The 24347-nt window shown below is 40.2% G+C and overlaps 1 protein-coding gene across 1 annotated transcript in view; it reads left to right on the top strand.

The window, feature by feature from the left end:
* LOC308641664 (NXPE family member 2-like) overlaps positions 1-23984 on the top strand; it is a gene marked incomplete at both ends in the record, with an annotated part of 29977 nt that extends 5993 nt beyond the window's left edge. Inside the window, 4 exons of the mRNA XM_081280297.1 lie at positions 16079-16767; positions 21124-21185; positions 22847-23062; positions 23449-23984. Of these exons, the coding sequence (XP_081136423.1) occupies positions 16079-16767; positions 21124-21185; positions 22847-23062; positions 23449-23984 (1503 nt within the window). The remainder of the gene's footprint in view (positions 1-16078; positions 16768-21123; positions 21186-22846; positions 23063-23448) is intronic.
* Between the last annotated feature and the right edge of the window lie 363 nt (positions 23985-24347).

The following is a 24347-nucleotide window of genomic DNA, read 5'->3' as shown; positions in this document are numbered from 1 at the left end:
ACAGAACAAACCTGGAAGCCTCAAATGACCTAATTTTAAAATCTATTACAAAGGTCTAGTAATCAAAATAGCATGGTACTTGCATGAAAGCAGGCAGATATGGAACAGAATAGAGAGCTCAGAAAGAAATCGACATATTTATCTCTTGACAGAAAAAAAGCTTCTTGACATTGGCCTGATCACTGAGTGTTTTGGATATTATCCCAAAACACAAGCAACAAAACCAAAAATAGAGAAACTTATCCCAAACTAAAAAGGTTCCATACAGAAAAGGGACAATCAAGAGAATGAAAAGATAGTCTCAAAATGGGAGAAGATATTTGCAATCCATACATCTGATAGGGAATTAATACTCAAAGTATCTAAGGAACTCAAGTCAATTACAAAAAAAAATAATATAATCTGATTAGAGAATGGGGAAAGGTCTTAAATGGACATTTCTTGAAGGAAGGAATATAAATGGCCAATAGGTGTATGAAAAAATGTTGAATGTCACTAATCATCAGGGAAATGCAAATTAAAGGAACAGTGGAGATCACCTCACACTGTGTTAGAATGGCTGTTATGAAAAAGACAAAAGGTAAGTGTTGATGAAGACGGGTACAAAAGGGAACCCCAGTGCACTGCTGTGCCATCTAAATTAGTATGGCAAGTGGGAAAGCAATACAGAATTCCTCAAACAATTAAAAACAGCCCCACTATATAATCTGGAAATCCTACTCCTGGGTCTATATCCAAAGGAAATAAGGTTAGTTTTGACATGGGGGTAACAGGTCCCCTGGAAGATAGCATCTCTATGACCAGTTGTCACTTTTAATGTGGTTTCAGTCAATTTTTTAAATTGGTTCCTTTTAGTTAGATGTAGCAGTAGAATCCTTTTGACATAATTATACAAGCAGGAGATATATCCTATTCCACTACCTCTCCTTTTCCCATACCCTGCTTGCTTCCCAATATTCATCTTTCTGCCATTTACCCATATTGGATGGGCTTTCCCATTGACCTTGCTCTGCCTTTGGGGATCTGAGCTGCTTTGTGATCCGACACTCTGTCCTAGGCCATCCTCACGTGAACTTGCCTTTCATTTCACTGAGACTCCACTTACCATCCACCACTGGCTGATTCCAGTAAGGGCCCCTGCCTTTGGTGACTCAAACGCCCTGTGAGTCCCAGGAAGTGACCGTTTTGAATGTCCATCACTCCCAGGGTTCCCGTTGCACTCCCAACCACAGCTTTCAGAGCTACAGTTGATCCCTACAGTCAACTGAGTCCATAAGGTAGGAAGGTCTCACCTCTGGCAGAAGGTCTCTCTCTTGGGTCTTCATTACTCTTTCAAGTCAAAACCCTTGGTGCCAGGCACTGAGAACCCCTATGGGCCTTAGCCCAATCTACCACCATGAGGTAGTGACTATTCCCAGAGAAGTTAGCTCTTCCTCATTGGGTATAAGAGAGCACAGAGGATGGCTCGGCTTCTCCCTACTGACTCTCTCTTGCCATGGGTACAGCCACCTCTGCCATCCCCTCAGGCACCCCTTTGGGTTGCCTTTTAGCAAGTTTAGACTCACTCTGCCTTACTCCTGACTTAAAGGTACAGAAAAAAATTTCATCTTCGCAACCAAATTTGGCCCCTCTCTACCTTAGACAATGATTCCAAATGGCTGATTAACAGCACTATGGATCCCAATATTTTGAGGGACCTTTGTAATATTTGTGGGCACTCAGGGAAATGGAAAAAGATCCCCTATGTTCAGGTCTTCTCTTTCCTCATTTCAAACCATTCCTTTGCTCTTCCTGCTTTATGGCCCAGGTTCTCCTTGCTCTTAAAACCTCTCACCTCGACCTCAGGACTCTCCTGAAACCCCAGACTTTGACCCTGCCAACTAAACCCCTCCCCACCATTCTTTACCTTCTGCTCCAATTCCTCCAGGACCCCCCTCATCTACTTTCAGTCCACCCATTACTCACTCTCACTCTCACATGGACCCCCTCTACCCAGAACCACACCTCTGCTTCCCCTTCGTAAGTAGCAGGGTCAGAGGGAATTGTTTGGGTACTCATCACTTTCTCCCTTAGTGACCTTTCCCAAATCAAAAGAAGCTAGGGTCCTTCACCTCCAATTCTTCAAGGTACATTAAGGAATTTCAATAGCTAACCCAATCCTACCATGTAACTTTCCATGACATCCATATGATCCTACCCAACACACTCCTACCTGAGGAACGCAGGCAAGTTTGGAAACAGGCCAAAAACTATGCAGACAACGTCCACCAAACCTTGCCCACTAACCCAATTAGTACTGAGCCGTCCCTGATTATGACCCCACCTGGGATTAAATTTAGCTGGACAGATAACTAGTACCAAAAAAATTTATTATCTGATTCATGGCAGGACTAAGAAAACTGGCCCATAAGGCTATTAACTATGAGAAACTCCAGAAGTTATTCAGGACCAAAATGGAAAACTCTGAATGTTATTGGACCACCTTACAAAGGCCCTTTTAAGAACACCAATCTAGACCCTAAAACCCCAGATGGGAGACCATTACTAACCATCTACTTTTTCTCCCAGAGCTTCCCCAACATTAAGACTAAACTCAAATGCCTAGAGAAGGGACCCCTAACTCCTCTAGCAGAGGTTCTGGCAGTGGCTATTACGGTGTATAATGGGAGGGATGAGAAGGCCTGTAAACACAAATACCAGATGCTGGCCAAGGCCTTTCAACCTGTCCCATCCACTGGCGCTTGAGCATCCCTGCTCCCAAGGAAGCAGCTAGGGGGACCCCATGGCCCCTGCTTCAAATGTGGTTAAATGGGTTATTGGGCCAGAGTGTGCCCGAATCCCTGGAATCTTCCTGGTCAAGTCCCAAATGCCATCAGGAAGGACACTGGGATGTCCACTGTTCTCACACACCAAGAGGTGAAAGGCCATCTGGCTCTGAAAGCTTTCAAGCAGATCTTTGGCAATGGGTGATTGAGAAGACCAGGATCCCCTTACCTGACCACTACCATCACTTCTCAGGAGCCAGGGTAACCATTGTGATAGCAGGTAGGCCCATCTCTTTTCTCTTGGACACTGAAGCCACATACTTGGTCCTAAAGGAGTTTTGGGGACCTACTTCTCTATCTCATTTCTCTATTTTGGGGGTAGGAGGACTACCTTACCAGCCCCTACAAACCCCTTTGCTTTACTGTATCTTCCAGGCATTACCCTTTCCCATTCCTTCCTGGTTATGCCTGCTGCCCAGTTCCTCTCTTAGGAAGGGATCTCCTAGCCAAAGTTGGAGCTTCCATTACCTTCACTCCTGAGTCTCGCCTCAACTCCAGCTTGCCTTCTGTCTCCCTCCTGCTCATACTCCAGACACATTCTGCGGGCCCCTCTTACCCCTTCTGCATCAGAGGTTGATCCTTCAATCTGGGGGCTCCAAAACTTCTCCATAGCTGCCCACCACCCTCCCCTGATAGTACTTCTCAAGAACTCCACCTATTTCCCAGCATGACCTCAATATCCACTTTCCATCCAGAGTCTCAGGGGTCTCAAACCTTTAATCTCTGATCTTCTCCAAAAAGGCCTCCTACACAAAATGATCTCCCCTTTTAACACACCCATCCTAACAGTCAAGAATCCAAATAGATCCTACAGACTCATACAGGATGTTTGCCTCATTAATATGGCTATAATCCCCATTCATCTAGTAGTTTCCAACCCATACACACTCTTGTGTACCATTCCCTCATGCACCACTCATTATTCAGTTTTGGATTTTAAAGATACCTTTTCTCCATTCCCTTACACCCCTAATCCCAGAACATTTTCCCCTTCACCTGGACAGACCCAGACACTCATATCTTTACCCAGTTAACTTGGTCTGTCATACCCCAAGGATTTAGAGATAGTCCCCATCTATTTGGCCAAACCCTTTCTAGGAATTTTCCTCTCACTCCCCTAATCTAAACTTCTTCAATATGTAGATGACCTCCTCCTTTGAAGCCCCTCTTTACAGATCAGTCTCACTATATGGCAACCCTCACAGGACCTCTGAAGCTCCCTGCTGATTCCTAAAGAACTCTTCTCCATCAGAGGAGGCTGCTACAAAGACTACCAGTCCTTGACGTCCAAGACTGAGACATATGACTCATTGTCAACTACTCCAACTCCAGAGACTCTGCTCCCACCTAACACCCTCCCTAACCCCCTTTACAGGAATGAAATTATTTGTCTCTAACCAACAGGAAGAAGCTACAGAAGAAAGACCATCAACCCTACCCCAGGTATCTATAAAAACAAAAAGGGAGAAATATTGCCATCAAATTCACCATTTTAGGTTGGTTCCAAAGTTTTGATCCTGAGGCAATGCTGTTAACTTCTTGTAAGAACGTGCCTGGTTTAAAAAAAAAAAATACGATCAACCCTACCCAGCTTAAACTCCTAAGCAGTTTATGAGATTCTTCTTGCAGGATATAAAGCTGCTCTGTGAGTGCCAACAGGCTGCCAAAGGGACAGCCTTGTCAAAGGTATACCTCATGTTACCACAATGAAATCTCTTGTGTGACATTCCGGTGTGTGGTGTGGTCCTTAAACTTAGCATGGACTCTGTGAGTGTCCTTTCAGATATTATTATTATTTTAAATTAATTTCTTATGGTTGTACAAGGTGGTAATGTTATGGTGTGAAATGATCAATATAATCAATATAGGTTATATGTATAAGACAAAACAGAATAGATAATCAATAAGCAAAAAACATAGATTAAAGACTGTAGGAATAAGATAACATAGATAAGCAATGTAAAACATAAGTTCATCAGGAATAAGTCTCAGTAATAGTAGAAAAATCATATAACTGTAAAACATAGGATTTAAGCCATAGCATAAGCCAGTATGTCAGTATAGTTATAAATAAATATAAGCAAGTGGGTTAATATAGATAAGGTTAGATTAGCATAGCAACTTGATCTTATAGCCTTGTATACAATAAAGGACATAGGGTTTATAGATATTAGTAAAATGACAGATGAAAATGTGTGTATATGCCATAAGATAACTGTAGTTATAAATAGGCATCAAATAAGTTACTAGTACTGAGTGTGTAAATCAATTGCTCTGGTAGAGTCTCATTAGTCACTTGCAACAATTCCCACCTTGCTGGGATTATGGGAATAGGGTCACTGTAGTCATTTGAGTAAAAAGATGTGACTATAGAAACTCCATCTTAGTTTCTTTGTTACTCTCTCTTCTTTGTGAAGTGAACTGTATGACCCATTTCTAGGAAATAGACACTAAATCTGTTTTCTTATAAAAATGTTTTTCTGTATTTTGTACCCCACAAATTGTACCCTATTCTGGATGCAGCAGTGGTCATGATGAGCTACATTCTGGGTTTGAATGCCATTGTAGGTCTACATGACTTTGAAGTAGATTCTTGCCCTGCTGACCCCCACCCAAATTCAGTATAGAACTTGGACTTGCTTGAATCCAGGACTGTGGTCAACTGAACTGCAAAGCTAATGCTTTTTTTTTTTTTTTTTTTTTTAGCTTCTCTTCATCGCTTGCTTGCTAACTAGAAAAGTCCAGTCCTGCCTAGAGCCCACAGGTCCCACTTATTAATGTTTTAATTTCTGTGATTGGCTAGCTTACATGACGATATGCAAGTCACTGAGTTGTTGTTTTTTGTCCTTATGTTCTCCTTGGATGGACCAGGAAGCTGCTGTCCTCCCACAGAGCTAGAGTCTCACAGTGGGTGACAGTCCCTGGCCAGGTAAATAAAGCTCTCTTTTGATTTGAAATTTGGACTTAAGAGTGCTTTCTGGAGTGGCACCCCATAAAGTAGGATTCACTGTGGTGTATACCTATATGTACATAGGAAAGTTATGTCAGATTCACTCCACTGACTTTCCTTTTCCTATCCCTTTCCCTTCCCTTTATTCCCCTTTGTCTAATACATAATGATGCATAAATAAATTGTGGTATATATACCCAATGGACTATTTCTCAGCCATAATGAGGAATCATTTTATGACATTTGCCAGTAAATGGATGGATCTGGAAACCATCATGTCACGTGAAATAAGCCAATCCTAAAATGAAGCAAACAAACAAACAAACAAAAACAGGTTGATTTTTTTCTCCTATGTTTCAGTCAGTTTTTTTCATCACTGTGACCAAAATACCTGACAAAAATAACATACAAGAGGAAACATTTATTTTGGTTCATGGTTTCAGAGATTCAGTCCATGATTGGTAGATGGCTGTGGGCCTGAAGGAGGCAGAATATTACGACAGAAGGTTATGGAAACTAGGAAGCAGAAAGAGCTCTACTCACCAAGGAGGATATAAAATATAAATCTAAATCCTCCAACCACACCCTACCTGCCTACAGTTACTGCCCACTTAATTCAATGATTAGTTTACAAGTCTCCTCATGTAACAATTTCACTCTGAACATGGGCTTTGGTTGACATCTGATATCTAAACCATAACAAGTGTTATGAAACCTACATCCTCAGAGTTTACCATTTTGGATTCTTACCTTAGGCAAGTTGAAGTAGGATTTAGATCTATTGATTGTTCCCCTTATGCCTGAGATTTCATTTAAGCCATTATTGTCATAATGCTTAATAAAACCAGTGATGTTGAGCCCTTGTATAAGGAAATGTATAAGGAAAGCATACAAATACTGTGAGGAGCCAGCTAGATCAATTCTTAGGTGCTCAAAAATAGGATAGGACTTATGTTTTTCTTTTTCTCCAATTTTCTGGGTGCTTTTGTCACACAAGGCATAACTGACTGATCGCACATAACTACCAAACAAAGGCATAAGCAAGGGAAATGCGTGGTGTGGGTACTTGAAGATTCCGTCATGGGTGACTGAGCCTGCCCTGCCCCAAGATGTTCTTCTCTGAAAGCAAACTTCAGAGCTTCCTGTGGCTTCAGAGAAATCAATGAAGCTTATGAGGAAACTCCAACCCTTAAACAAATGCAAAGACCTCTTGGACCAAGCAGACTCTTTGGACAGCTGAAATTGGTACAGGTGAATCTGAAAACATGCTGAAGCAGATAGTCATCCATAGGTACGTACATTTGGACCTCACTGGTAAGCTCTAATGACAGGAAAGGGGGGAAGGAAAGAAACATATCTCTTTGAGTGACTGATTGCTAACTCCTTGCTGTCCATACCAAGTCCTGGATGAGAGAAGATGTGACCTGATGGGCCTCCATACCTGGAGAATTAACCTGAGAGTAAGCAGCCAGGAGTCCTTCAAATAGATGTGTTCCTGCCTCAGGGAGGAACTTTGCTTCTGATTTCCAGATATAAATGAACTTTCTGCAAACACAGGACAACATTACCCTGTTGTGAAAGTTAAAAAGGAGGAACCAAAGTGTACAGAGATACACCATGTTGGTTTGATTTAATGTGATTACTTATCTTCTAGGATACTGCTGTTGTTTCCAAATGCAATTGCTCACAAATGCATGCTGATGCTGATGTTTATCTTAGTTTTGGGGGTCATTTACTTCACTTCAAAAGGCCACACAAAGGTAGGAATTGTCTCAGATTTTTTTCAGAATTTCATAGATAGTCACAGTGATTTCGTTTGAATGTTCTTCATTATCAGGACAAGAAATGAAAGTTAAGCTCGGTACAGTGGTATACCCCCCTTATCCCAGCAGCTTGGTAGGATGAGGTAGGAGGATCATAAGCTCAAAGCCAGCCTCAACAAAAGCAAAACACTAAGCAACTCAGTGAGACTCAGTCTCTAAATAAGATATAAAATAGAGTTCACGGAAGATGGCGGCGAAGGGAGTGCATCACCCCAGTGCGCCGCGTCACTGTGCGGGAGAAAGACGAGGAGAAACAGCTGAAGGCTATCTTGTTGGGAATTTCCAGTGAAATTGAGGTGCTCCAGAATCTAGTGGACGGATTTCCATCGCGCGAGGTTCGGCTGCGGGGGCTCGGTCGCGGGCGATTTCTCCGCACGGAGGGTCGCATTGCCTGATCTGTGGACTGCCCCACAGCTGGAGTCTGCGGCGCGCGCTGGGAAGCTGGGAGGTGCCGAAGCGGGAGTGCAGCGATGCGGATTCTGGGGGCTCCTGCCAGTGGTGCAATGGCCGTGCTTAGTGCTGAGTTCCGGCTTTGAGACAGAGGAGAGAAGCGGTCCAGTTCGATTCTCGACACCGGTCGGACCACGGAGGAGGACAGCAGCCGCCATCTTGGAGAGCTGATGTAATCATCCCTGTTTTCTACTGATCTCAGCTCATTCAGCTACGGAACAGGGGATTTCAGGCTGGTACTTGCCTGTGTCTCGCAGACAGATCGCTCAGGCTTGGGGCTGGAGAACCTGTGGAGAATACTCCTTGGGGCTCGCTCCTGGCAAGGTGTGTGCCGGGCTCTGAGCGGCCGGATTCTGGTTCCCCGGGCTGCTTTGGCCCAGGGCTGGGGAACCCGCGGGGGTCGCTCCTTGGAGCCTGCTCCTAGTGGAGCATGGCCGGGATTGGAGAGGCCGGGTTCTGGCTCCCGAAACTGCTTTGGCCCAGGGCTGGGGAACCTGTGGTGACTGCTTCTTGGTCCGGATCCTGCTGGGTGTTATGGGGGCCAGGGGGTCAGAGGGGAGCTGCCGCCTGCGCCCAGAGCAGGCCAAGTGACCCACCGGCGTGGTATCACGACACCCCAACTGCAGCTGGGGCCGAAGCCCACGCCTGGAACAGGATCAGCGACCCGACGGCGCGGTAGCCAAGTCACCCCATTTGGAGTAGGGGCTGTGCAGAGCCGCCGTCTGAGCCTGCAAGGTAGGCAGACCTGCAACCCACTGGCAGGACAGGCCCGGTAGCCTGCCAGCGTGGTGGACAAGTAGCACCAAGGCAGTTACGTCACACTGGTTGGAGTGGGGGTGGAGCAGAGCCGCCGCCTGTGTCCGGAAAAGGCCCAGCGACCCATTGGAGAGGCAGTCAGGTACCCCCACTGGGAGTGGGAGCTGAGCAGAACTGACGCCCAAGCCCGCAAGGTAGGCAGGCCTGCGACCCACCGGCGGAACAGGCCTAGAGGCCTGCCAGCGTGGTAGACACATCACACCAATTGGAGTAGGGGCCGAGCAGACCCGATGCCCACATCCAGATCAGGACCAACGACCCAAGGGCGTGGTAGTTACGTCACCACAATTGGAGTGGGGCAGAGCAGAGCCGCCACCCATGCCCGCAGGGTGGGCAGACCTGTGACCGACCAGCATGATAGACAGATCACCCTAATTAGAGGAGGAGCACAGCCACTACCCACCCTGCAAGGGAGATTTCCCAACTATACAAGAGCAATATAAATAAATAGGGGGAAAATTTCAAAAACACAACAGTTTCACCAAGCAGAAAGAAACACGAGCAGTATGAAAAGACAAGGAAAGAAAGGACCACAAGCAATGCAGTTCAACTCAACTTTAGAAGAGGTAATAGCTGCAGCAGATGGAATGTCAGATAAAGAGTTCAGGATATACATGCTTCAGATGATCTGGAGTCTCAAGGAAGACATGAGACAGCAAAATCAGACAATGAAAGATCACTTTGACAAGGAACTACATAAACAAATCCAGGAAGTAAAAGATCAATTTCACAGGGAGATAGAGGTAATAAAAAACAAACAAATAGAAATCCTAGAAACGCAGGAAGCAATAAACCAACTTAAAAACTCAATTGAGAATATTACCAGCAGAGTAGATCACTTAGAAGATAGAACATCAGACAATGAAGACCAAGTATTTCAACTTGAAAAGAACATAGACAGCTCAGCAAGTCTGCTAAGAAACCATGAGCAGAACATCCAAGAAATATGGGATAACATTAAAAGACCAAACTTAAGAGTCATTGGGATAGAGGAAGGCACAGAGCTCCAAACCAAAGGAATAAACAATCTATTCAATGAAATAATACGAGAAAACTTCCCAGACTTGAAGAATGAAACAGAATCCCAAATCCTAGAAGCCTACAGGACGCCAAATGTGCAAAATCATAAGAGATCCACACCTAGACACATTATAATGAAGATGTCCAACATAGAGAATAAGGAGAGAATTTTAAAAGCTACAAGAGAAAGAAAGCAGATTACATTTAGGGGTAAACCAATCAGGATAACAGCTGATCTCTCAACACAGACTCTGAAAGCTAGAAGATCCTGGAATAACATATTTCAAACACTGAAAGAAAATGGGTTCCAACCAAGAATCGTGTATCCAGCGAAATTAAGCTTCAGGATGGAAGATGAAATTAAAACCTTCCACGATAAACAAAAGTTGAAAGAATTTGCAGCTAGAAAACCATCTCTTCAAAAAATCCTTGGCAAAACATTACAGGAAGAGGAAATGGAAAATAACATTGAAAACCAACAGTGGGAGGTAGGACAGTAAAGGGGGGAAAGCAATCAAAGAGGAAAACAAATCAGGTTTAGTAACATTAATAAACAAATATGGCTGGAAGAACAAACCATATCTCAATAATAACCCTAAATGTTAATGGCTTAAACTCACCAATTAAGAGACACAGGCTAGTTGAATGGATCACAAAACAAGACCCAACAATATGCTGCCTACAGGAGACACATTTGATAGGAAAAGATATACATAGACTGAAGGTGAAAGGTTGGGAAAAATCATACCACTCATATGGACTGCGGAAACAAGCAGGAGTGTCCATACTCATATCTAACAAAATAGATTTCAAGCCAAAGTTAATCAAAAGGGATAAAGAGGGACACTACATACTGCTCAAGGGAACCATACACCAACAAGACATAACAATCATAAATATATATGCCCCAAACAATGGTGCAGCTATGTTCATCAAGCAAACTCTTCTCAAGTTCAAGAGTCTAATAGACCACCGTACAATAATCATGGGAGACTTCAACACACCTCTCTCACCACTAGACAGATCTTCCAAACAAAAGTTAAATAAGGAAACTATAGAACTCAATAACACAATTAACAACCTAGACTTAATTGACATATATAGAATATACCACCCAACATCAAGTAGTTACACTTTTTTCTCAGCAGCACATGGATCCTTCTCAAAAATAGATCATATATTATGTCACAGGGCAACTCTTAGACAATATAAAGTGTAGAGATAATACCATGCATCTTATCTGATCATAATGGAATGAAACTGAAAATCAACGATAAAAGAAGGAAGGAAAAATCATGCATCACTTGGAGAATGAACAATAGGTTACTGAATGATCAATGGGTTTTAGAAGACATCAAGGAGGAAATTAAAAACTTCTTAGAGTTAAATGAAAACACAGACACAACATATCGGAATCTATGGGACACATTGAAAGCAGTTCTAAGAGGAAAATTCATTGCTTGGAGTTCATTGCTTAAAAAAAGAAAAAACCAACAAATAAATGATCTCATACTTAATCTCAAAATCCTAGAAAAAGAAGAGCAAAACAACAGCAAAGAAGTAGAAGGCAAGAAATAATTAAAATCAGAGCTGAAATTAATGAAATCGAAACAAAAGAAACAATTGAAAAAATTGACAAAACTAAAAGTTGGTTCTTTGAAAAAATCAATAAAATCGACAGACCCTTAGCCATGCTAACGAAGAGAAGAAGAGAGAGAACTCAAATTACTAGCATACGGGATGAAAAAGGCAATATCACAACAGACACTTCAGAAATACAGAAGATAATCAGAAATTATTTTGAATCCTTATACACCAATAAAATAGAAGATAGTGAAGGCATAGATAAATTTCTTAAGTCATATGATCTGCCCAGATTGAGTTAGGAGGATATAGACAACCTAAACAGACCAATAACAATAGAGGAAATAGAAGAAACCATCAAAAGACTACCAACTAAGAAAAGCCCAGGACGGATGGGTATACAGCAGAGTTTTACAAAACCTTTAAAGAGGAACTAACACCAATACTTTTCAAGCTATTTCAGGAAATAGAAAAAGAGTGAGAACTTCCAAATACATTCTACGAGGCCAATATCACCCTGATGCCTAAACCAGACAAAGACACTTCAAAGAAAGAAAACTACAGACCAATATCTCTAATGAACCTAGATGCAAAAATCCTCAATAAAATTCTGGTGAATCGGATTCAAAAACATATCAAAAAAATTATACACCATGATGAAGTAGGATTCATCCCTGGGATGCAAGGCTGGTTCAATATACGGAAATCAATAAATGTTATTCACCACATCAATAGACTTAAAAATAAGAACCATATGATCATCTCGATTGATGAAGAAAAAGCATTAGACAAAGTACAGCATCCCTTTATGTTCAAAACTCTAGAAAAATTAGGGATAACAGGATCATACCTCAACATTGTAAAAGCAATCTATGATAAGCCACAGGCCAGCATCATTCTGAATGGAGAAAAATTGAAGGCATTCCCTCTAAGATCTGGTACAAGACAGGGATGCCCTCTCTCACCACTTCTGTTCAACATAGTCCTCGAAACACTGGCCAGAGCAATTAGACAGACGAAAGAAATTAAAGGCATAAAAATAGGAAAAGAAGAACTTAAAGTATCACTATTTACAGATGACATGATTCTATACCTAGCAGACCCAAAAGGGTCTACAAAGAAACTATTAGAGCTAATAAATGAATTCAGCAAAGTGGCAGGATATAAAATCAACACGCATAAATCAAAGGCATTCCTGTATATCAGCGACAAATCCTCTGAAACGGAAATGAGGACAACTACTCCATTCACAATATCCCCCCAAAAAATAAAATACTTGGGAATCAACCTAACAAAAGAGGTGAAAGACTTATACAATGAAAACTACAGAACCCTAAAGAGAGATATAGAAGAAGACCTCAGAAGATGGAAAAATATACCCTGTTCATGGATAGGCAGAACTAAAATCATCAAAATGGCGATATTACCAAAAGTTCTCTATAAGTTCAATGCAATGCCAATCAAAATCCCAACAGCATTTCTTGTAGAAATAGATAAAGCAATCATGAAATTCATATGGAATTATAAAAGACCAAGAATAGCAAAAACAATGCTAAGCAGGAAGTGTGAATCAGGCGGTATAGCGATACCAGACTTCAAACTATACTACAGAGCAATAGTAACAAAAACAGCATGGTACTGGTACCAAAACAGGCGAGTGGACCAATGGTACAGAATAGAGGACACAGTAACCAATCCACAAAACTACAACTATCTTATATTTGATAAAGGGGCTAAAAGCATGCAATGGAGGAAGGATAGCATCTTCAACAAATGGTGCTGGGAAAACTGGAAATCCATTTGCATCAAAATGAAACTGAATCCCTTTCTCTCGCCATGCACAAAAGTCAACTCAAAATGTATCAAGGAGCTTGATATTAAATCAGAGACACGGCGTCTGATAGAAGAAAAAGTTGGCTATGATCTACACACTGTGGGGTCGGGCTCCAAATTCCTTAATAGGACACCCATAGCACAAGAGTTAACAACTAGAATCAACAAATGGGACTTACTCAAACTAAAAAGTTTTTTCTCAGCAAAAGAAACAATAAGAGAGATAAACAGGGAGCCTACATCCTGGGAACAAATCTTTACTCCACATACTTCAGATAGAGCCCTAATATCCAGAGTATACAAAGAACTCAAAAAATTAGACAATAAGATAACAAATAACCCAATCAACAAATGGGCCAAGGACCTGAACAGACACTTCTCAGAGGAGGACATACAATCAATCAATAAGTACATGAAAAAATGCTCACCATCGCTAGCAGTCAGAGAAATGCAAATCAAAACCACCCTAAGATATCATCTCACTCCAGTAAGATTGGCAGCCATTATGAAGTCAAACAACAACAAGTGCTGGAGAGGATGCAGGGAAAAGGGTACACTTGTTCATTGTTGGTGGGACTGCAAATTGGTGCAGCCAATTTGGAAAGCAGTATGGAGATTTCTTGGAAAGCTGGGAATGGAACCACCATTTGACCCAGCTATTCCCCTTCTCGGTCTATTCCCTAAAGACCTAATAAGAGCATGCTACAGGGACACGGCTACATTGATGTTCATAGCAGCACAATTCACGATAGCAAGATTGTGGAACCAACCTAGAAGCCCTTCAATAGATGAATGTATAAAAAAATGTGGCATTTATACACAATGGAGTATTACTCTGCACTAAAAAATGACAAAATCATAGAATTTGGAGGGAAATGGATGGCATCAGAGCATATTATGCTAAGTGAAGCTAGCCAATCCTTAAAAAACAAATGCCAAATGACTTCTTTGATATAAGGGGAGTAACCAAGGACAAGGTAGGGACGAAGAGCTTGAGAAGAAGATTAACATTAAACAGGGACGAGAGGTGGGAGGGAAAGGGAGTGAGAAGGGAAATCGCATGGAAATGGAAGGTGATCCTCAGGGTTATACAAAATTACATATAAGAGGAAAGGAGGGGTAAGAGAAGAATAATACAAGTGGAAGAAATGATTTACAGTAGAGGGGGTAGAGAGAGAAGAGGGGAGGGGAGGGGAGGGGAGGGGAGGGGTGATAGTAGAGAATAGGATACACAGCAGAATACATCAGACACTAGAATGGCAATATGTAAATCAATGGAAGTGTAACTGATGTGATACAGCAATCTGTATACGGGGTAAAAATGGGAGTTCATAACCCACTTGAATCAAACTGTGAAATATGATATATTAAGAACTATGTAATGTTTTGAATGACCAACAATAAAAAAAATTAAATTTAATTTAAAAAAAGATATAAAATAAGGCTGGGGATGTGGTTCAGTGGACAAGTGCTCCTGAGTTCAATCTCTGGTAAAAGAAAGAGAGAGAGAGAGAGAGAGAGAGAGAGAGAAAGAGAGAGAGAGAGAGAAGGAAGGAGGGAAGGGAGGAAGGAGGGAAGTAAGGAATATTTAAAACAAATCATCTTAGCCTGAGAATGTGGAGGAGAGGGTTCTCTGTTCAGCATTAGTTCTTTGACAATATATGCACAATTACTGTTTGTTTTGGAGACAGGTGAATCTCTGTACCACTTAGCACTGCCAAGCATCCCACCTCAAGGTTCTCTCCTCCCTTGGCCTTGGAGATTCTAATTCGATTAAATCTCTATTTCAGTCCTCTATCTTCATCGCAGGGTTTTAATTTTTTTATTATTTTCTGAGTAGCCCAGTTAATGTTTCTCAGATTTCCCTTTTCTGCAGTTTTTCTTAACTGATATTGCTTCCAGTTTCTCCTCCTTCCAACCATTTAGCGCACCTTTTTATTTACTGCTAGAATCAGCCTTAATACAACCTCTTTGCGTTCTTCTTATTCTGCTTGACTTCTTATGTTGCAATACTTTTCACTTTCACTATACTGTATAATTAATTTATTGATTTATAATGTTCATTGATTATTGCCTATCTTTTTCTCCCAGAAGGCAAGGATTTTGATATTATTAATTCATTGGTATATCCAGTGCTCAGGACAGTATCTGGCATACTGTAGATGCTTAATGAATAATTGATAAATAACTAAGTAAGGAAAGACTGTTTGGTGATCTGATCTGAGAGGTAATGGTGACTTGAAATAAGGTCCTAATAATAAAGAGGGAGAAAAGTCAGTGAATTTAACAATGGAATTGACAGCAAGAGTGACTGACTGTGGGAGGGGAGGAGTTGGGGATAACCAGGCATTATATTCCAGGTTTGTACAACTGCTTGTCTGGTGATGCCTTTTATTGAAGTTCTCCTACCACACGGGAAGAAATATATTTGGAGGAGAAAAGATAAAGTTAGCTGTGAGTAGTCTAGGTCTAGGTCCATTATAGTGATGTAAGTGGAGATGTTGCTTCTATATATTGTAGAATAAACAGACCTAAGGTTATCCAGTTACTTTTTAAGCCAATGACCCCCAAAAGAAATCATCTGTTGGCAGCTGAGGAAGTCACACTACCTGGAAATCAATTCCTATAATTTCATAACTGAAAACTAGTTTGAATTCATCACTGATATGTAACTTAATCATGCAGAAATTTATAAAAGGAATCCTGCTAATTTATATTGAAAAGCAAGCCCTATTATCTGTTGGTAGTAAATATGTCCTTTCTCCTCAATTCTTCAGTTCTCCTTCAGTTTGAGAAACCGTATTGCCAAGAAACAAGGGGAAACTTCACCAACAGAGACTGAGCTGAGAATAAAGGAGATCCTGGGGAAACTAGACCAGCTGATCCCGCCCAGACCCTTCACCCATGAGGACAACACCACCAGTGCCACACACAGCACAGCCACCCTCCTCAACCCTAGAAACACATACTGCAGGGGGGACCAGCTGGACATCCTGCTGGAGGCCAGGGACCACCTGGGACGCAGGAAGGAATATGGAGGGGACTTCCTCAGGGCCAGGATGTCCTCCCCAGCCCTGAAGGCAGGCGCCTCAGGAAAGGTGACAGACTTCCACAATGGCACCTACCTTGTCAGCTTCACTCTGTTCTGGGAGGGCCAGGTCTCCTTGTCTCTCCTGCTCATCCACCCCAGTGAAGGGGTGTCGGCTCTCTGGAGGGCAAGGAACCAAGGCTATGACAGAGTGATCTTCACGGGCCAATTTGCTAATGGCACCACCCTGGTCCTCTCTGAATGTGGCCTGGTCCTAAACACCAGTGCTGAGTTGTGCCAGTACCTGGATGCGCGAGACCAGGAAGCCTTCTACTGCCTGAGGCCTCAGCATGTTCCCTGTGAGGCCCTGACTCTCATGAACACCAAGAATAGAAAAGTTTCCTATCTTACCAAGGAAGAATGGAAGCTCTTCCACAGGTAAACAGGTCTTTAAATACAATAAGGGATAGCAAAGGTAGGCTTCAGGTGAGAACAAACTTTGTCTAATAGCTTTGTGGGATCCAGCTCCTTTATCATGTCAATTGATGTTGACTAAATTATAATCAGATCCACCCTGCATTGTCAGCTCATCTGGTAGTGTGTTTAAAGGGCTTTTACAGGTCACCTCTAGAACTATTTGCTGAATGGAGTCTAACCACCAAAGTACCCTGCACCGTGTATACTTACTGTTTTCCAGTGTTTATAAATACTTTCAGATTCAGTCATTTTTTTATAAGTCAATATTTTCTATACTGTGTTTCATGGAATACAAATCCTACTCACTCTTAATATATACCATGTCCCAAAAAAGGTGAATATTATCATTATTTCACTTTATCCTTTAATCCAATGACTCATCAAATTCTGTAAATTGTACCTCTTAACCGTCTCCTGAACCCAGTCATTTCTGTTTTATCACTGTTGCTTCTATGCTTGTTTAAGCTGTCAAAGTACCTGAAAATTAGATTGTTGCAACAATCTCCAGAGCTGGTTTCTCTGCTCCCAATCAGGTCCTTCAATCTATTTTCTGACTAGTGTTTCCAAAATGAAAATGTTTTTACTTTCCTTGTTTAAAACCCTTAATGTGACCCCCTCCACATCCCACCTGGAATCAAGGATAAAATTCAAACTAAGTTTACAAGAATTTGCCTAATTCCGCAGCCTCTTGTCTCACTCTATGCTGCATTGCTGTCCGTCAAACTGAACACCTTTTATTTTATGAATGAATACACTGTCTCTCATCTCTTGCACTTCACAATCCTTGGTTTAGGAAGCACATCCTCCAGGAAGCCTTTTGTATTACAGAGTAAAGGGCTAACCCTATATTATTCTCTTGCATTTTTTTCTTTCACAACATAATATGTATTACACTATTAAAATTTCAATTCTCTTTTTACAAATTGAGCTAAATATAAACTTTGAGATTCAATAATTGTTAACTATTTTCACATTCTTTCATCCATTCAATTTATAGTCATCCCCTTCTGTATTCTAGACAAAGTTCTAAGTGTGGGAAATTAACCTTCTAGTGGGATAGAAAGACAACAAATAAATAAATTTGTAGCAGGTGAGTCATCAAAGTAAGGAATTTGAATGTGATGGTTGATAATTGTTCTAAAACATAATGATCAGATAAGGCTTGATTAAGTAGTAACCTGAAATGAAAGAGCAAGGTGTGAAAATTTTGTGGGAAACACCATTTTCATGAATAGAAATAGGACCTGAGACAAGAACATGCTGGAATGTTCCAGGAACCATCTGCAAGGGAGGCAGAACCTCAGGCCATCTCTGGGTATCAGGAAGCCATGGAGGGCCATCAATATGTCTCACAGGCCTAGCACAATGACACCAAGAAGATTCTCATTAACGGTGCATTTAAAGAAGGAATAAGTGAAATACACATCTTTGAAAAATTATTAAATTAGGTTATTTTGCAGAAGAACTCATCAGAAACTTTAACTTAAATATCCTGAAGAGATAGATCATTTCCCAAACTTATTAAATGGCAGAACACTTATTTTTTGGATCAATTTGATGGATTTTAGTTACATCACTCAGGAACTACCTGCTATACAAAAGCCTTGGTTTTCTGTTATATGTTCAGAAGAGCAAACTGAATAGAATAATAACCTGGGAATTCAAGTTAAAATCCAATGCACACCTCATGATGACACAGGGGCTAAAATATAATTGACTACATCTCTATGAGATTTTCCCTCAACACTACCTCATCTTCGCTTCTCATTTTACCCATTAAGGTATAGAAAAATCTCTTTATCCTATGGCTCAGTCAAAAAAAAAAAAAAAAAGACTGATCTTTTCAAATAATTTTTTAAATTAATAGACAAAGGAAACTGGTCATGAATATAAAGGACTCTCAGGGTAGGCAGGGGTCACTTGGGTCTGATTCCATATTTCCCATTGGATGTATCTGGATCTCTCTTGAGGTACTTCTCATCATAACTTGAGTTGGAAGAACCACAGTCTTCTAGCTGTATCTCAGCCAAAGTCCTGGTCTGGAAGATCTGCAAATCTTTTAAGTCCTAATCATGCTTTTGAAGTGAGCTGTACTCATGACAGTAACATGCTTTACTTCCCAAAAGACACATTTCCTTCCCAGATACCCTGCTCTCTTCAAGCTATCAATTTCCATACCCCCGACCCGACTGCATGAAAGTAGAAATTGGAGTCTCTTCATGAGTGCTTAGTGCATATGCAAGGTACAGTTGGCTTCACACAAGCTTACACAACCAAGAACTTCTCATGGACCTTTCTGTTGCTCCCTTCTTGGACCCAAACCAGGTTCTCTGGTGTCTTTCTTTCCCAAGAATCTAGGTACTAAGCCTGTTTTCCTTTCCCTTCTAGTAAATCAATTTCCTTACTAGGGCTCTCTCTTCGAACCCTAACTGTAGAATCAGAGATGCTACCTCCTCAGTTAGTCACATTTTCAAGATAAGAGTCTTTTTCTTTTGCTTTAATTTTTTTTTTAGTTGTAGGTGAACACAATACCTTTATTTGTTTATTAATATGTGATGCTGAGAATTGGACCCAGGGCTTCCCACATGCTAGGTGAGCGTAATACTGCTGAGCCACAACCCCAGCCCAAGTCTTTTTCTTTTGAACAGAGTTTTATGGATAATCATGATAAGAAAATAAACATGGGGTTACAACAGGAGGAGATATCATTATAGACAACACATTTCACAAGTCTCATGGTTACTATTATAATCTACTTTCTAAAACATGATTCATGTACACAATCACAAAGACAGAAGATACTAAACTGAATGCCTTCATACCATTGATACGTATTTTTAATCCTAATCTTACTACATCATCAAAGTTTGGTTTTAGTAAACCTTGTAAACCAAATTTACAAGGTTATCAGGTTTTGGTCTCTCTCATTATCTTCAGCCTTATCCAAGGCAGATGAAGAAGAATGTTTGATCAGTTTCCATTTTTTTCCATTGAATAATTATCATTTTTGAACACCTACTATGTGTCAGTCTTTGAGCTAGATGCCTCTCTCATATTAATGATCCTTAGGAAAATATTCTTGAGTGACTGTTATTATGCCCATTTTACAGACGAGGAAATTTAAGGACAAGTATGCTAAATAGCTTGGCCAAAGTCACATATCTAGTGAGTTGCAGAGTAGTATTCGGAACCCCAATCTACTTTATTTTTCAAGTCAGGGGACCATAGCACTGTCTCCCAGGGTTTCCACCACCATGAAGTTATCATTCCCTAGCCCCTGGGGCCTCTCATTTCTCCAGAGTATGACCCCCTTAATAGGGGGTTATATTATTCAGTTGACCTAAAACTGCTTTCCTAAAATTCAAGCAGTTGTCCTCAATCTTGGAAAATATTCCTTATATATTTCCTGGAAATTCCTGTGACTCTCTTCTGGAAGTTCTACCTTCCCCCAATGGTTTTCATCCTCATTGAATGAATTTGATTTTATCACATAGATTCACCAGCATGTTTGTTAAGACTGATACCTGGAGGTGACACTTACTGTGCTGGCCACTTGGAAGGTTACAATGAATGATAGAGTAACATGGTTCCTGCTGTCAAGGAGATAACAGGCTAAGGAAAATAGACTCCTGAGAAGGTGAGGAATGGCTGCAGGTGAAACTAGAGAGGTAGAAACTCATAGGAGGTGGCATGCTAGTGGTTCTTATCCTGAGTGTTGATGGTGAAAGATTATGAAAGATTCACATAGGAGAATAAGACAGGTAGCTGAGAGGTTGAGCCAAACCAAAGGAGCCAAAAGATAAGATTTAGGACAGGGTTTTCAAAGTAATGGCCCTGGACCCATAGCTTGACCTTCAAGACCTTGTTAGAATGATAAATTCTGAGGTTTACCTCAGAAGTACTGAATCGGAAATTCTGGGGTTGAGGTTCAGTAATCTGATTGGCAGTAAGTACTTCAGGTAATTTTGATGTGTGTTTGAGAAACACTGGCCTAGTGAAAGATTGAGGAGGGCCTGAATTACCACACTTGGCAAAGGTGAAGAAGATTGCTTGTGGTAGAGAACCACCCCAAAGACAAAAATCAAAGGATGGTCAAATAGGTAGGTTTAATTTATTGCATTTGGAGGGCAAATCACAAATTCTAAAGTTTTCCAAACTTCTGACCCATTTACTTCACCCAGAATATCTTAAATATCAAAATAATGAAAAAAAAAGCATTTGCAGAGAGTTAAGAGTGGTTCAATACATCCAAAACCGTGATTCTTTCTTACTTTAATATCTGGACAGATGTTAACTTATTTTTTTCATTTCTTGAAGTTCCAAAATAGGAGTTGAAATGATGAAGAACTTCAACTCCATCAAGGTGTTGCCATGTAACAGTAAGTTTGTGTGCTCTTGACTGCCAGATTCACAATTTACCCCTCTAAAGGACTTTCTTTCTTTGACACATTTATTCTACATTAACCATTTTGATATTTTATTTCCTGGGTCAAATGATATCAATCACCTTAGTCTTTAAAGAAGGAATTTTCTTCCTACAAATTATTTTCATGTCAATGTAAACCAATTTTCATCCTGAGTCAGCTGGAAAAGTCTGGGGAAACCATTGATTTCAGTTGCCCTGTCTCAAAATATACAGACCATTTGTATTTGAACTTTAGGTTTATTCCCCCCAAACCAGTAGTTGAGTGCTAGTGCTATATGAAAACATCGTTGACGAGATGCACACATTCACAGTTAGGAAATTTCTCTGATGGATTCTAATTTAATTTTCAGTCAGACCTTCTCACTTAACATTCTATAAACTAGCAATTTCTGTGTTTTGTTTTCCAATTTTATCACATGAACTTTCACAGTCATCACAAAGTCATCTCATTCGTAAAATGATGTTCTTGTTATACTGGAAGTAAAGTGAATTTCAGTGAAGCAAATGACTTCCATTATAACAATTAACAGTTACACATTTACCAATTACCTTTTTTGTGTGTGTGCATTCAGCAAATGTTTACTGGGAATCTAGAACTTGCAAAGATCTCTGCCAAACACCTTGGACCTAGACCTAATGTTCTCAGTCTGTGAAAAAGATCCTTCCTCTGTCTAAGCAACTGTCATCTATGCCCAACTTTTATATCAAGGAAAGTTCTGAGACTCTTGAGCCACTCAAGTTCTCGTTACACTTTTTTTTTTTTTTTTAGACTTCCATCTTGCCTGGACAATAATTTCTATTAAGGTCAGGCAATTTCTTAGAAGATAGTAACTGACTGTTATTGTTTGGAGCCCCCCCCAAAAATCTGATGTAATTCAAATTGAATAAATGTAAATTCCTAAACTTAGACCTCAAATCCCAACAATGTAAGTAGATGACAAAGATATGCTTTTAGGTAGCAAATATAGAAGCGGTCTCAGAACCTTACTGGAGTGAAGGTACAGTGTGAGTTGAATACAGTTTGGGCTATTTTAACAGAACAAGGAAGTCATGGCCCTGCTTGTTTTTCTGTTTTAGTCAGACCTTATTGAGAATATTATGTTCAGTTTGAGATATAATTAGACATCAAGGTTTATTGGTTAACCAGAGAATATGATTCTGGGACCCACAAAATAAACAATGTGTGACTCTCATTTCATAAATGTGTTCATGGTTCTTTCATGGGTAAGTGGTTTGATGAGAAGGAGTCTTATCAGCAAGGACAATGTCCTGGGTGAAATATTCAGCTGGACCACTGAGCCCTGCTGTTTTACTACCACGCATTTCACCCTGACTTTTGTTAACCATCTAACAGTTGAGTGGTCTTGGTGGGAAAGGTGGAGCCCAGGGAGCCGTTACTAAGGCACAAGAGAAAACTGACCTCACTCCAAGAAAAACTATCCAATGAGAGCTATTAATTTATTCCTTTAAAATGATTTCATTGAAGAAAAGAAGGCAGAGAGACAAAAAGAGGGTGAGAGGAGAACAGGAAACAAAGGGCAAAAAGTGAGCAAAGTATTTCCCAAATAATTTGTGGTAATAAAAGTTACTTACTATGGGAATTTTTATTGCCAGAGAGTGAAAACATAAAAAAGAAATGTCAGATTGGAATGAAGAATCCCACCCCCAGTGGTTACACGTTGGAGAGAAGTTGGATTTCAGCATTTTGCAAACAGATCAAGTTCAATACAATGCAAGATATAAGTGACTGCTTGAAAATGAAATTTATTTACCTCCTGGGAGACTCAACACTGCGCCAGTGGATGAATTATTTTCTAAAAGCTGTGAAAAGTATGTGTTTCCTTTCTATTTTAAAATTATAGTTCACTTTTAAGAATATTTTAAAAATAATAATTAGAATTCTTTGCTTTCCTCTTCTGGTCTTTGTTTTGTTACTATGTGAAGTTTGCCAAATTTTTGGCTTTGAGTTTTAATAGAGAGTTAAATCTTATTTTTTTAATTACAGATATTAACACAATTTTTCCTCTTCATGTATGCTGATAAAAAGTTCAAAAACTTTGTTAAAATTGTGATGCATCTGATAAACTTCTCTACCTTGCCTAAACGGCAATTCTCTAGTTAGAAAAGATCTTGGTTAGATTTTATAGAAGCTGTATGCATTTTTAAGTTGTACATTTTCCTTTTGTTAAAAGATTTATTGATTTGTTTTCCATCAGCCTTAAGATATTTTGATCATCCAGGAACCGGGTTCTTTAAAACACATGTTCTTCTGGATATCCAAAGAAAAATCTTGATTCAGTGGAAAAAACATAGTCATCCATTTGTTACTGAAAAGCTGTACTCTGTGAGAAATGAAAAGTATATCCAACAGGAAATTGACCAAGTGCCAGGGGATGATGACATGGTAATTGTCATTACCCTTGGCCAACACTTCAGACCCTTTCCCATCAACATTTTTATCCGTAGGGCCATCAATATTCAAAAGGCCATTAAACGTTTATTTTTGAGAAGCCCAGGGACCAAAGTGATTCTTAAAACTGAAAACACCAGGGAGATACATGAAAATACTGAGATGTTTAGTGACTTTCATGGCTATATTCAGAATCTTATCATGAAGGATATTTTTGTGGATCTTAATGTGGGTATTATTGATGCTTGGGACATGACAATTGCATATTCCACTAATAATATCCATCCACCTGATTATGTTATTGAAAATCAGATTGGCATGTTTTTAAACTACATTTGCTAGAGGAAAAATACAGAAAAAAAACAACAATCCTAGTCATTCTCTAGAGATGATCTCATACATACTGCAAGGATAGTTTAGCACAATTGAAGTCATGGGGAAACCAAATGTAAAAGAAATTAAATGGTAGGTAAGTATACATTTACCATTTCAAATATTTTTAAGTATGCAGTTCAGTGATGTTAAGTGCATCCACAATTTTATGCAATCATCATTATGACCCATCTTCAGAGAATTTTCATTATTCCAAACAGAAACTCTGTACCTATAACACCCTGTTCTGCCCTACATCCAACCCCTGGCAACTGCCATAGCACTTTCTGTCTCTATAAATTTGGCTGCTCTAGATGTCTTATACAAATGTAA

The sequence above is a fragment of the Spermophilus citellus genome (assembly GCF_964194105.1).
Source record: "Spermophilus citellus genome assembly, chromosome: 2".
NCBI lineage: Eukaryota > Metazoa > Chordata > Mammalia > Rodentia > Sciuridae > Spermophilus > Spermophilus citellus.
This window is presented reverse-complemented; position numbering and strand designations above follow the sequence as displayed.